This window comes from Kryptolebias marmoratus, linkage group LG21 (genome assembly GCF_001649575.2).
Source record: "Kryptolebias marmoratus isolate JLee-2015 linkage group LG21, ASM164957v2, whole genome shotgun sequence".
Lineage (NCBI taxonomy): Eukaryota > Metazoa > Chordata > Actinopteri > Cyprinodontiformes > Rivulidae > Kryptolebias > Kryptolebias marmoratus.
The window spans coordinates 7,537,405-7,552,568 of record NC_051450.1 but is presented as its reverse complement, the minus strand read 5'-3'; the positions used below and the strand labels follow the sequence as shown (position 1 = coordinate 7,552,568).

Below are 15,164 nucleotides of genomic sequence, written 5' to 3'. Positions count from 1 at the left end.
GGTCTCAGGATCTGAGGTTAGATATTCTTCAGTCCTGGAGGATTGTAATAAAAACTTGTCAATCAGATGACTCATGAAAATTCTTGAGATGGTGCCCCCATGACTCAGACTTTGCACCAAACAAAACAGATGACAGATTTAAGAAATAGGTCTCAAAAGGTTTAACTTCCTGATATTAATTTATCCACAAGGGGGCATTTAAGAGCTTTGAGGCTCAACAAAAAGATTCTGGGTTGGAGAAAGATGACTTTTACAGATACTTGCAATTTAGACACTACTTTGAATTACCCTGAATCAGGGATCTTTTTAAATTTTGATCAGAGTCTCTACAGGTCTGCCTAACATTAACTAAGACGGGAACTTGTAATAAAATAGTTTCAAAGTTACTGTATGTAACAGGATCAGATTACAGAGCCGTCCATGGGCATCTTCTGAAACAATAAGGTTATTAGACATTATTGGGAACAGATTCATGGACATAGAAAGATCAAATTTGGTTTAAAAGTCTCTTTTGACCATGCCACTGTGTACTTGAGTGATATCAGTTTAGAAAACTGGAATACATACAATTAAAAAATATATAAATAAAAGAAACTACTTTCTTTGCTTTTGGCAGCAAATAAAAAAAGCTATCGAGAGAATATGGTTAAAATAAAAACTACGTACCATTGAGGAATGGATTGAAATTGTACCTGATGCTCCAATAATGATCACTTTTTCTCCTTGAAGTACAAAGAGAAAAGTTTTAAAAAACCTTTTAATTTTGTCTCACACTTCATTATTTGTTTCACTAGTGGGCAATAGGTGAGGATTGTAAGCATGCAAGTGTTCAACCTTAAAAACTCAGAATAAAATTTAGATTTAAAATGTTTTTGTTTGTCTATAATTAAGAAAAGTTCTGTCTCCTGAATAAGAATCCTTCAGAATTTCCAGTAAACTGTTTTTTATGTATAAAATGTCTAATCTGCAAGTCTTTGGAATATCCTACTGAGCTTTCAGCGGAGTGAAGCGTCACCTCTGGGTATTTAGCCTCTCTGCAATGTTCCTGCCCTCCATTTTGACTGGCATTGAATGAAGCTCCTGATATGTTCGCTATGAAAAACTGCTTCAAATACGAGTGCAACTGCTGCTTAGAAGATTTTAAGTGCCTCAAAATTATGATCTGTCTGGCAATCAATTATTTATTGTCACTGTCAGTCAACAATCAGCAGTGTTACATTAAAACTTATTGAAACCAGTGGTCTGTTGTGTCATAAACTTAAGGTCCCCCCCCACCCCCACCCAAAAATATATTTCTCATACTCGTCACTCATCATGTTTTTCCTTTGCTGTTTTGGTTGTCAGTCATGAGTGGAAGTTAGAGTAAACTAATTCAACTATTAGGAGACAGCATGATAAGTTTTTTCAAGGTGTAAGTGGTTAAAAAAAACAGTGCAATTTAAAATGATTCCACCAAGAAAACTTCACTTTAGTAGAAGCACAAATAATCTTTGGCTTCTATACACCTGATTTAATTTTTTGATGCAGTGATGACTCATATGCATGTGTTATATACATAACGACACCTTTTACCATTTAAATCCACTCTGAATCCACAAATCGCCCCTTTTATTGCCCGTCTTTGTTTAAAGAAGCAAACAAAAATGTGAGCTAGTATTCTTTTACATTTCCACCAGGCAAAATGCAACACAATACCACTATTATTTTCATGTTTTACACCACTCATTTTCCAATAAACTGACAAGAAATATAAACAAAGAACCCAATGAGAGGCAAGCAACTTTTCTTGAATCTCTGAATGTGAATTCAGAGTTGTTTGTCTGTTTGTGCCTTTTAGATTCACAGCTCGGATTACTGAACTGATGATGGTTCTGAAGGAGCTGAATGCTGGCAGATATGAGCGGACCATGGTTTCCCAACAGGAGAGGGGTATGCAGTAAACACATGACAGGAAGACGTTTTTATAGAAGATGGCTGAAGCTATAAAGCTTACATCAGTATATCCCAATTATGTTGGCGTGTTTCAGTTATGTGGGGGTGTAAGTGAGGGGTGACGTACCAACATAGGTGGGATGTATGTGTATCTCACTTATGTTTGTCCATCTCAGAAACCGATACTACAGAGAAAAACCTGCTGGTACCTGGAAGTGGTCAAATTATCAACAGAGATAACGTCATCAAGTGAGTTTCATGTCGTAAACTTAAATAGAAATGGACTTATCTGTATTTATTTTCTCTTATCTGTAAAACCTTTCTGTCAAACGAACTTGTAGCTGTTTTCATTTTTCAGATTTGACCATACTCCACTAGCAACACCCAATGGAGACATTCTGATCCAAGACCTCACATTTGAGGTAACATTTTGCAATTTCTTGCCGTATCCTGACTAGGAAAATTCAGTAAACTGCGTTTTTTTTTTTCCCCAATGTTTAGAATTAAAACATTTTTATGTGTTATATGGCAAAAAATTAAAAAAGGTTTGCTTTGATTTAATAGAATCTGTTGGTGTAGATTCTCAGGCAAACACCCAGGCAGTCCTAGGTGCTTGAATAAAGGAAGGTTTCTAGAAGATGGCACTTTTAACTCATTTATTGTTTCACCTCTCACTAAAAAAAAGTTGGTTTGCCTTCGGTTTAAGCATCTAGGATTTAATGAAATGTGAGCCACTTCCTTAAGAATGTTGTATTTTATCAGTGTCAAAATATTTTCAAAGTCCAGGTTTTCCTCCTGCATAACTGATGGCAACCTTGTTAGATTCAACTTAGAACTCAGAACTTAAACTAGCATTTCTTAAATGAATGCATGTTGCCCATTGCTTTGTTTATATTTAGTATTACTCAATTTTATTAAATCGGAACAGTGCACATTATTCAACATATATTAGTCAAGTCAAATTTATTTATATAGCACTTTTCAGCAACAAGGCAGTTCAAAGTGCTTTAAATCAGGAAAACACAAAAATATAAAGTCATCATGAAAACGCATACAATAATTAATAAATTTTAAAAAATCATTCAAAATAATCAGCTAATTCATTTAAGGTTACAAAAAATAGCATCATGCATGAAAACATTAACACAAAAGCACACAGGCTGGAGATAACACTAATTCAGCTAATTCAACTAAAGTCATAAAGCAGGATACAATAAACTAAGTCATACTTAAAGAGGCTAAGTAAAACCAAACTAAGATATAATAAACTGATGTAATTAGAATAAACTAAGTTTAAAAAAATACATACAACCTTCCTTTATTTAAATATTATACATGAATGCATCGGAATTAGTTCAATAGCTAAATTTCATTTAACAGATACATCAACTAACAAAACAATACACAATAAACATCACTATGTACAACTAGATGGATATATTTTATGAGTGAGTACGTGACTGGTTTGTTTTTAGCTAAAGTTGGAGTTTCTTTTTAAAGATTGAGTAATTCTCACAGTCTCTGACGTGTCCTGGTAATTTGTTCCAAGAATTATCACCCTGTTTCGACCAAATTGTTTTTGGTATTGCTATAGCCTGAGTCTTTATTCTACTTTGTACTAAAATAAGTTGATGTTTGTATGCAAGCCCATTTAAAACCCTTAAAATCAACACATAAGTCATTGAACATTTGGTAGTTTTCAAAGATTTAGAATATTATATGTACTAATAGTGAACATGAAAAGATTTTCATGGCAGAGTTTTCAACTAGGATGATTTTTATGTTAAAAAATGATGGAGGTGTATCAGTTTTGCTTAAACTTTGAAGGTAATCAGTAAGCAGTCTCATGGAATATTACAAGATGTCACACTCAAAGTGTGGGTTGTGAATGACAGCTACTGTCACATCAAATTTTAGCTCAATATCGGTAAAACTAAGTTAAAATAATTTTTGAGTTTTCTAAGGTCAGTTATCTGGGGCATCCCTCTTTGGATTAACTCCAAAAGGTAATCAATTGTACAGTCATGTGAAAAAATTAGGACACCCTATGAAAGCCTGCATATTTTTTAACATATTTGGACATGTGGATATTTAATATCCATTTTAACAGTATTGAGAGATCCAAGTAATATGACTAATCAATCAAAATTAAGAAAAGCCTTTTTACAACTTTCTGTAAAATGTAATTTAAAAAGAATGCAATTTCTAGTGAGGAATAAATTAGGACACCCCTGTATATCGACCCACTTAAAGTAGTTAAGATCACACACAGGTGTATCACATCAGATGCACATGATCAGAACATTGTTACCCAGCATTTTGAATGAGGCTTGGCCTATTTAAACCTCAGAAATTTAGTTAGGTGTGTCCCTGACTGTTGAAGTAAGAGTGAGCACCAGGGTGAGATCCAAAGAGCTGCCCGAGGCCCTCAGAAAGAAGATTGTGGCTGCTTATGAGTCCGGTAAGGGATTTTAAAAGATCTCAAAATAATTTGACATCAGCCATTCAACCATCCGGAAAATTGTTTACAAGTAGAGGACATTCAAAACAACTGTGACCATGCATAGGTCTGGTCCTCAGAGCAGACCGTAAGATGCTAAAAGAAGTCATGAAAAATCCTAAAATTTCATCACAGGACCTACAGCAGCCTCTTGCTACTGTCGATGTGAAAGTGCATGCCTCAACTATCAGAAAGAGACTACGCAAGTTTATGGGAGGTGTGCAAGGAGGGAACCTTTGCTCTCTAAGAAAAACATTAAGGCCAGACTGAAGTTTGCCAGAGAGAATGCAGACAAAGACCAGGACTTCTGGAATAATGTTCTTTGTACAGATGAGTCTAAAGTTGAATTATTTGGACACCAGAACAGAAGACATGTTTGGCATAAACCAAATACAGCATTCCAAGAAAAGAATATCATACCAACTGTGAAGCATGGAGGTGGAAGTGTCATGGTTTGGGGATGCTTTGCTGCAGCAGGACCTGGCTCACCATTATAGAATCCACCAATAATTCTGCTGTGTAGCAGAGTGTGCTTGAGGAACATGTGAAACCATCTGTAAAACAATTAAAGCTGAAGCAGAACTGGACCCTGCAACATGACAATGACCCAAAACATACCAGGACATCCACCAAGGACTGGCTAAAAACTAAGAGGTGGAGAGTCCTGGAATGGCCAAGTCAAAGTCCGGATCTTAAGCCAATTGAGATGCTGTGGCGTGATTTAAAACGAGCTGTACATGCAAGAAGCCCCTCAAACATCTCACAGCTGAAAAATTCTGCGTTGAGGAGTGGGGCAAACTTTTTCAGATCGCTGTCAGAGATTGGTAGGTGGCTACAAGAAGCGTCTCACTGAAGTTATTTCAGCCAAAGGGGCCAGCACTAGTTATTAGAGGGTAGGGTGTCCTAACTTTTTCTTCCATTATAATATGCATTTTTGTTCCTAACTTTTGTTTCATGGGTAAAGCAATGTTATTTTTTGTTGTTTAATTGCAATTAAATAACTTTCTTTTCCAGAAATAAACAAAAACAAGATTGGACATTGATATGTAAACATTTCTTAATAAAAAGCAGACTATTTAATGGAGTATCCTAATTTTTTCACATGACTGTAGATGTAAATGGAAAGATTACTTTGTGAACATTTCATTAAAATCCATCCAGTGGTTCTTGAGATAATTTGATAACAGATAAACGGGATTGGCCCCAATAGTTAATGTTAGTTAGTTATATTATGAGCACAATGACATCATTTGGAGTATGAGCTGTAAATGACTCTCAGCTACTACCACACCAAGCTGTAAAATTAGTCTAGTCTGAGAAAAGGCAAAACCAAAGTGGATTACTTCCATCTTACTACCTCCCAAAATGTCATGCAGTTTATGTAAATATCATTTTTAAACTTTTATAATACTTTCACGTTTCTGTTACTGTTATCACCCGCTGCCAAGAGGTGAAGGTGGGCGATAATATTTGTCGACTGTGTGTGTTTTAGCAAAATGTCTTGTGGATCACTGGACAGATTTTAATTAAACTTCAGAAAGTAATCATTGATGTACATCTAGAACTGATTACTTTGGAGTCAAGATGGCTGCCACAGCTAATCAACTTTAGCAAACTTAAAATTGGCTACAGCTTAGCCAGTTTTATAGATGTTGACCTGAAGATTTTGTGCTGTAGTAACTGTCTGATCTCCAAAAATGTATCCTGTGTGCTAACACATTTCACAAGCTCTTTGTTTAAAATTGTGCAATTAACTATTGGACTCAACATTGTTTGTCTGTTAGCAAAATATCTCATGAACCACTGGATGGATTTTAATGAAACTTTCAGAAAGGAGCCATTGAATAAACATTTATAAATGATTATCCTTTGGAGTCGATCCAATTCAAGATGACTGGCACAGCTAATCAACATTATACAACACAAAAATGGTATAATTAGGTCAATTTTTTACTAAAGTTAAGCTAAGATTTGCTGTGGTAGTAACTGAGAATCACCCCCAACACACATTCTGGGCATGAAATCTTGCAATATCGCATGAGAACCCACGTTATTTTCAAGGTTTAGACAAACTGGCTACAACGCCAACATTTCTTATGACTGGGCTAAAACTCTGACATGAACGGTGCCGGCAATATGCATTCCTTTAAGAGTCTTAATTTTTCCACAGGACACCACTTGAAAACAAATTGACCTATCACTTTAAGTGATGCTGGAAGAAGTGCTAACAAGTCATCTCTTCTCTGTATAATCAAGGTGAGGTCCGGCACCAACGTTCTAGTGTGTGGACCAAACGGATGTGGGAAAAGCTCTTTGTTCAGAGTGCTTGGAGAGGTAAGAGATAACTACTCACTGGTTGTGTTTATGAACTCTGACTCATCTGGTACTCAAAAAAATAAATAAGTAAGTCATGTACAGATCTTCCTGTGGCTCTAAGGCCACATCTGGCTCTTTGGTCCCATTTGGTTGCATTCATAACCATAACCATAAAGGCCTGTTTAGCAGTTTCCCTCTCCATTTTATGCAAACATGTGACTAAGATTAATAATACAAAAAAAAATGTGTTGATCAGAACATGTTAATGGTTAGTTAGCTGCTTCAATAATCCAACTACCAGCTACTCAGAATGAACTTTCTATCAAATCTACTCGGAAAGTTAAACTCTGTAAAACCTTTTTGAAGGCAAAGTTTCAGAGAAGAAAAACAAAGTACAATTTTACAAATATATATTACAGATTGTTAGCCATTTAAAATAAAGGGTTCTGCCAAAATATGGCAATAAACAACAATGGGAATAAAAGTAAAAGTTTACTTTTGGTCAAAACAGAATGATGGTCTCTGTTTTAATTTAAAAAAAACTCAATAAGCCACAATTAAATAGCCAACACATTGGCCTAATTATTCAATTTAACTTAATATTTCAAAATAGAATAGTTATATTAATTTTTACAAATATACAAAGACCTCACATAGCCTGTGTAGTTCAGTGTTTAAATTTGATCAAAGTGGGTATAAACAAAATGTTTTTTATCCCTACTTTACATAAATATGGTCTCTTTTGTGTTTTGCCATGTAAAACATACCAATAAATGTCAATAATTTTTAATAGATTTTTAGTTCTGTAATGTAACAACCAATAGTTTGTTTAAATGCAGTATTTAGTCTTTATTTTAGGTTTATACTGCAGGGGTCACCTTCTGCTACCAATTGAACAGGAATAGATGTTCACAGTTTTAGTACATTTTGTGGCTCTGGATACATTTTTAGTTAGTGAAGAAGCAGAAATATCTCATTTAACTGTCCAGGTTGCAGACATTTTAACATAAAATCTCCATCAGTTTCAGCTGACTGTTACATCAAAGCATCTCACAAAATCGGAAAGAACAGTATTGTTTTGACTTACCTCACCCCCTGGTTTGCTGAAAAGCCATCAGTTTTATCAGACAAGACCACGGGCCTCATGTACAAAGATTTGTGTGGATTTCCTACTGAAACATGCCTTATGCTTAAACCAAAAAACAGCGTATGCACAGACAAATCCACATGTATTAAACTGTGTATACACATGAATCCAAGCACAACATCATGATGATCAAAATCCTCCTTGGTGACGGTGAAAACTCTGACTTTCAGCTTAAGCTTGCAAAGAAAGATCCACTGATTGTCACACACCTGAGTGTGAAATTTGTTCTCTGCATTTGACCCATCCCCCGAGGGAGCGGTGAGCAGCAGCGGTGCCGCGCTCGGGAATCATTTGGTGATCTAACCCCCAATTCCAACCCTTAATGCTGAGTGTCAAGCAGGGTGGGTCCCTGCAAAGCAGGAAATCTCTCTTTGTAGTAACCCCTCGGGTGTGTGCAATAGTTTTCATATTGTTAATAGTTTCCCAGAATGCTCTCCGAGTGTCACCAACACATCAACAACTTTAGGAGCGTGCGTACGCCAGCTATGAAGTTGGTGTGGGACTGTGCACGTTTCCATGGTCATTTCATTGATACAGCTGAAGTTTTGTGTGGAGAAGGCGTACGCCATGTTTCAGAGTTAACACAACTTAGCTGTGGTGAAACGTGGTGAAAAAGATGGTGAAACGTACCTGAGTGAAATCTTTCTCAGTTAAGGATGTGGCAATTAGTTTTTTTATATTTTATTTTTATACTTGTCAGGATAAAGCTCTGAGACACTGGAACTAACTCAGTGATTAAAGGAGTTCATCCTTCCTGAATCGTGTTCTTTGTTTGGATTTTTCATTTTTTATTTTTTTCCCACAGCTTTGGCCTTTGTTTGGTGGAGCCCTGACAAAACCAGAAAGAGGGAAGCTCTTCTATGTTCCACAGGTAAAAATCTGTTTGGAGCTTTTAGAAGCAACATGGTTCAGGTTCAGAAATGTTTAGCTCAAGTTTAGTTTGTCAAATTTGTTAAATACTAAACTGATATCTACTACTCATCATTCTGGACAAAATGAATAAGAGTGCATAAGAAACCTAGACTAACTCTGAAATAACATATAAGGTTTCCTCTTTATTTTATTTTTAGATTATTAGAACCTAAATGTAACAAAATCTTTAAAAATATAACCCATACTTTGACCTATGGACCTGGTGGTCTTTAAGTATAAGAAGCTTTTTATGAACGTACTACAAATGTACTCCAAGCGCTATAGACTGCACCATATCTTTGCTTAAAATGTTGTCATTACCTGTTAAATTTTAACTTTGTCTGCTTTCAAAATATCTCATGAATCCTTGAACAGATTTTATTGAAATTCCAAGTAATCCATGGATGGATGTCTACAGCTGATTAACTTTGAGTCACCCCAGTTCTATATGGTCACCACATTTACCTCAGAAAAGGCTATAACTCTAAAATTAGGCGTGGTAGTAGCTGAGTCCTCACAACCCATACTCCCAGTGCAGATCTGACAATATCCTATGAGACTGTGCAAACATCATTTACAAGGTTTGTCCAAAACAGTCTTTATTTTTATCATGAGATGATCTTAGTCTGACACTATGGCATGAAAGTTGGTGGGCATTCCTTCCAGGCATTCCTTCCAGCAATGGTAGGGCTTTAGTTTTAAAGTTTCTGTCTACAACCCATGGTCCTGTAAATGTTGATGGTGCTGGAGCTGATTCTTAACTGGATCTTCAAAAATAAAGAACCTTTTAGGTTTTCCACAGCCAACCAGGTCATTATGTCACAATAACTATATCTTCCAGGAAATGGTTGCCCATCCCTCTTCTGTATTCTGAGTTTCTGTAGATCTAAGTTCAGAGAGATACATTATCTCCACTGATCTCAAGCTTTGTCTCATTATTCCTGCAAACATGCCTTAATATCACCAATCTGTTTTCTAAACCAACAGTCGGTGTTTGTTATTACTCTGCCAAACAACATTTCTCATCCTTTAATTGTATTTGTAAATGTCACCGTGAACAGGAGTGTTTCAAATAGGATCTATAAACACCAGGTGGTGAGATTAAGAGCCAAAATTGTTTATATGGAGCTACAAACAGTGTTTATGAATTAAATACACACCAACTGCTGAAAGATGAAAGACTCTGATCTGTTGTTGTTCCACTGTTCAATTAGGCAAAGTGAAAGTGAAACTAACTCTGTATTTTTAAACTTGGCACTCACTAAATTTTGATTGGTTGTTTATCTCATGAGCCTGCCCCCTGCTCCCCACAAAAATGTTTATTGCTCTGGCCCAAGAGTTGATGCCTAAGTAACACCAGTTTGAGCTAAAGCCAGAGCTTATTGTAGTATCTCACTGGGCTGCAAGTATTTGGCAAACACGAATGCCTGGATGGATTTTAATGAAACACTGAAAGTAAACACTGGATGTACATTTACAACTGATTCACTTGTGAAGTCAGTCCTATTCAAAAAGGCTGACACAGCTTAGCGTTCTTACAAAACACAAAAATGGCTACAACTTAGTCAGATTTACGGATACTGAGTGTGTAGTAGTTACACACAATAGTTCATGTGTAATAGTTAATTCATTCAGCAATTTCTGAAAAAACTGAAATTGGTTCAAAATTTCAATCATTGGTTGACAAAGAAAAAAACCTCAAACTAAGCAAAGCACTGTTTAAGAAAAAAACAGCTAGATGAAGTTTGTTAAAGCAAAGTTTAGTTAAGGTTTTCCTGGCTTTGTTGTGATTGTAGAGACCCTACATGACTCTGGGCTCTCTGAGGGATCAGGTCATCTACCCTGACACTACAGAAGAACAGAGGAGGAAAGGCATCTCTGATCAGGTGGGCCCAAACACAACCCTACATTTCTTTTCCCACCCACTGCCTCTGCATTTGTCTAAACAGCTTCGTGTTTTCTGAGGGTCCAGGTGTTAAAGGAGTACCTGGACAACGTTCAGCTCGGACACATCCTGGACAGGGAGGGCAGCTGGGATTCTGTCCAGGACTGGATGGATGTTCTCAGTGGAGGGGAGAAGCAGAGAATGGCTGTAAGTACTAAAATACCCATTGTAAACAGTCTGTGCTGAAGATATAAACAGGAAATGACGTGACCATCTATTTTTCCTAGCATTCTGGTAGGACTGGTATGGATGTTTCTCAGCTCTGTCCCCATCTTTTCTTTCATCACATTAATATATTTAGCTCTATTGTACTATCTTAATCTTGAATTTTCACAGACATATTTACTTTTATGGAAACAAATTAGGCTTTGAAATATAAAATAACTGGGGGATTGGCACAGTGGTTATGTCACATAACTTTGTGTCAGATGTCACCCAGATTACCATGGTCTTAGTCAAGTGTTGGGGAACCAGGACATTCTGATGAGATGTTCATGGATGAGAGCAGAGAATTTAATACCGTTGGAATGCTAGAAATTCATAACCTTCACCCCTTGCGAAGGCTAAAAGACAAAGTACCCTCTGAAAGTCTGCTAAAAGATGTGAATGCAGCACTGTTAAGTAGCCCTACTGGCACTATCACAGTGATGAGAGATCAGTGGCAGGGGAGTAACATGAGAGCAAAACTGGAGAAGCATATGGGAGAAGGAGACATGACACAATGACAATGCCCCATGGCTACAGTATCTAAGATCTGAATGCGGCAATCTCAGAGAACAAAAAACAGTTTTCATCACAGTGGCAGACATCCAAGACAGAGTCTCAGGAATGAAAAGCTGGATTGCACCAGGGTCTGACATGATCCACACCTACTGGCTGAAGAAACTGACTGCTCTCCATGTATACCTTGTAGCACAAATAAACAAGCTGCTCATGGAAGGGACCCATTCAGAGTGGTCGACCCAAGGCTGAACACTCCTGATCACGAAAGACCCCCAGAAAGGGGTAATCCCATCCAACTCCCATTCAATCACCTGCCTGTGTACAACATGGAAGCTTCTGTCAGGCATCATAGCTGCTGAGATGAGGCAGATGGGTCAATACCTCAGCGAGGCACAAAAGTGAATTGGCACAAACACCAGAGAGCCGAGCATCAGCTACTGGTCAACAGAACCATAGCTCGAGGCTGTAAAACCAGACAACTACCTACTACAGGAAAGCCTATGACTCAGTGCCACACAAATGGATGCTTGAGTGCTTGAAAATGTACAAAATCAACAAGATGTTAAGAGCCTTCACCAAGAACTCAGACCACTCTACCCAAGTCAGCATCAAGTAATCATTTCTTGTACGTCTATAACTGATGAACTTTAGAGTCAATGGCACCACCGCCAAGTGGCCTTTAGTAAAAAACAAAATTACTGTAACTCAGCCAATTCTACAGATACTGATCTGAAGTTTTTTGTGGTGGTAGCTAGACATTATTCCTAATACATTCCAGGAGATATCCCAGATTGAGATTTTGTCCTTTTACAACTTATTGCTGTTCTAAAATAGCGTACTTGAAACTATTCCTTCTTCTGTTTTTTGTTTTTTTCTGCTGTGAAGGACTCTGTTTCACTGTATAAAAAGCGCTTTCTAAATAAAGTTTCGTTTGATATGAACACTGAGACCCATCCTTTATTCTAACATCCCTGGTACTCGATGTCTTTCTATATGTAGATGGCCCGACTGTTCTACCATAAGCCCCAGTTTGCCATTCTGGATGAGTGTACCAGCGCTGTGAGTGTTGATGTGGAGGACTACATCTACAGCCACTGCAGGACGGTATGACTGCACAGCTCGCCACGAAACATACTTCTAACACCATGCCCTCAGGAACATCATGTCAATCTAAATAGATTTCTTCTGCTCAGCAGCTGGCAAGGGTCTTTGTTTTTTAATCTAAAGTTAGATGAAGAAAATGTTTTGTTTTGGTATGTAGGTTTTTCTGGAACATGTCAGAGACGATTAAAATTGACTTCTGATATCGTGTCATATAAATGACTGAGGTACAAATTGTTTTTTTTTATTATTTCCAGGTGGGTATTACCTTGTTCACAGTGTCTCACAGAAAGTCCCTGTGGAAGCACCATGAGGTAATCACTCAGTGTTATTTGTTATCTTTTGAAGTCAATCATCACACAGACAACTTTTGCCTTTTTTTTTTTTCCTGCACTGCGTTTAAATCAATTTGAATAGAAGGTGCCCCCTTTCAAGATAGTTTGAGTTCATTGATCTTATGATGCTCCGCCCACTGTTCTCTTTCCTGTTTTCATTAACATTTCTGATTCAGAACTTGCATCATTGAAATACGAACAAAATTGTGAAGAAAAAATAAATAAAAATTTGGGAACATTCAGCACTATTAAGATCTTACATCTATCAGCCATCGGTTTACTGAGAGGATTACTGATGAGAATCACCGAAGACCCCTTACAGAGACTGCTGTTTCATAGCGTCAAAGCCTCAGCAATGAAAAGCATCTTGGTTCTTTATCAGTTGTATTCTGTAAGCAGACACCAATCCACACATCAAATCAGAGCTTTGTGACAGGAATCAGAAGTTTTTGATGCCAGAAACAATGAAAACGCTCCATCTTCTTTCAGATAAGAGGGTGCTTCCAACCATAAACAGCAGCTTTACACGCCAACAGCACAAAAGTAGAATCTTGAGTCCATCTACAGTGCCAAGATCCATAAAGTTATTAATCAGCTGATAGTAAAGTTGGATTGTATTAAAGTGTGCAGCAGACGAAGCTAAATGCTACATGCTAATGATATTGCTTTGGTTACTATTCATATTATTCGTCTCTTTGATTTGTCATCAGTTTTCTCATTTAGCAGTTTTTTGAGGCCACATTCAGGGAGGTTGTCTTCAGTCCTGTGGACCTTAACCTTCTGAATAATCTGTGCAGCTGTAGTCAGAGAAACATCCAGCTGCTTGGAGACGGTCTTTTAGTTTTTACCTTTAACAGGAGCTTTAAAAGAAAGTTATTGACAGCCTGAGACAACTCTGTAGTTAGCTTTCTGTTCTTCATGTTCAGTGTGGTACACACCATGATACCAAACAGCACAGTGACTACCCTTTAAATAGCCAGACTGACTGATTATAAGATTGAAGACACCTGTGCTGCTGATTACATGACACACCTTTGTTCAACATGTTCCTGTGGGCACATTAGTTTCAACCTTTTCTAGACAAACCATCCTTTTCAGTTTCATTAGTTTATTTATTTTGTTCTGGTGAACCAAAATTCCAAAGCAATGATTGATATTTATTAGTTGATTTTTAGTGTATTTGTTTTTTCTTTATATTACTTTTGTCAGTTAAGTTATTTCAGTGACATTTGTGGGGTTTTCTTTATTTAACAAAAAGGTACCAACAAGTTTGACCACCTCTGTATATATAAAACTCTCATCAACCAGATGTTGAGCTGGACAAAGCGTTTTTGTGTGCCACACTCGACGCACCAACATTATCAAACTAAATTGACACATTTCTGAGCATCGATATATTTCACAATGTGACCCATGTGTACTTGTTTGTGCCCTGCTGCTTTGATCTCATTTCTACTTCTTCTCTGTCGTGAAGTTCTACCTCCACATGGATGGCAGAGGGAACTACGAGTTCAAGCCCATCACAGAAGAGACTGTAGAGTTTGGCTCTTAAATAGCAGCTGATCAGAGTCACGCATGCACTGCTCTGTTCAAAACCATCCCTTAATTGTTTTTGCACTCAATAAGTAACTTACAACTAAAGCTAGAAAATAATGGTTTTAATCATTAAGAACGTAGCTTTGCTTTCTATTTGTTATTTAACTTTAATTCAGTCTAATCATAATGATTTTTTTCATTATATTTTGGGGTGAGATCAATAAAAACTAAACAGTTGTGTTTCACATATTGTGTTTGAGTAAAGGTGGGGGTGTCTACACGAGACCACACAGGTTTCTGAACGGAGGTACAGCCGACAGCCGTGCGTTTGGCTCTTTGTCCCACTGGAAAAATGTTCCCCGCACGAATATTAAGCGAGACTGACCCTCATCCACCTGGCTGCTTTGTAAATTGTGCTTAAAATTCTCAACAGAAAGTTTTCCACGCCTGCAGATGTTGAAATATTTTAACATTAGCTGGAATTGTGGGCAGTTAGTTGCTATCATCCCCCCCAAAAATGATGACAGCAAATAGTATGTGTTTATAGTTGCTTTAATCAGCGTTGTTGCTTGTTGCACTTCTGGCTACTTTTATTTAGACTGACTCATAACAAAAAGCTGGATGGAGTTTCAAGGCACTAAAGAAATCACTGAAGCGACAAGACTGCAAGCCTCTGTGACTCGCATGAGGAAATGGAAAACTCCAGTGGATGTTTTG

The 15,164-nt window shown here is 37.3% G+C and overlaps 1 protein-coding gene across 1 annotated transcript in view; it reads left to right on the top strand.

Moving 5' to 3' along the window:
- The window catches only part of abcd3a (ATP-binding cassette, sub-family D (ALD), member 3a), a 33,791-nt gene extending 19,154 nt beyond the window's left edge, over positions 1-14,637 (top strand). Inside the window, exons 14-23 of the mRNA XM_017414143.3 lie at positions 1,838-1,929; positions 2,109-2,181; positions 2,291-2,354; positions 6,689-6,766; positions 8,701-8,766; positions 10,604-10,693; positions 10,780-10,899; positions 12,475-12,579; positions 12,834-12,890; positions 14,386-14,637. Of these exons, the coding sequence (XP_017269632.1) occupies positions 1,838-1,929; positions 2,109-2,181; positions 2,291-2,354; positions 6,689-6,766; positions 8,701-8,766; positions 10,604-10,693; positions 10,780-10,899; positions 12,475-12,579; positions 12,834-12,890; positions 14,386-14,463 (823 nt within the window). The 3' untranslated portion in view covers positions 14,464-14,637. The remainder of the gene's footprint in view (positions 1-1,837; positions 1,930-2,108; positions 2,182-2,290; positions 2,355-6,688; positions 6,767-8,700; positions 8,767-10,603; positions 10,694-10,779; positions 10,900-12,474; positions 12,580-12,833; positions 12,891-14,385) is intronic.
- Positions 14,638-15,164: the final 527 nt, after the last annotated feature.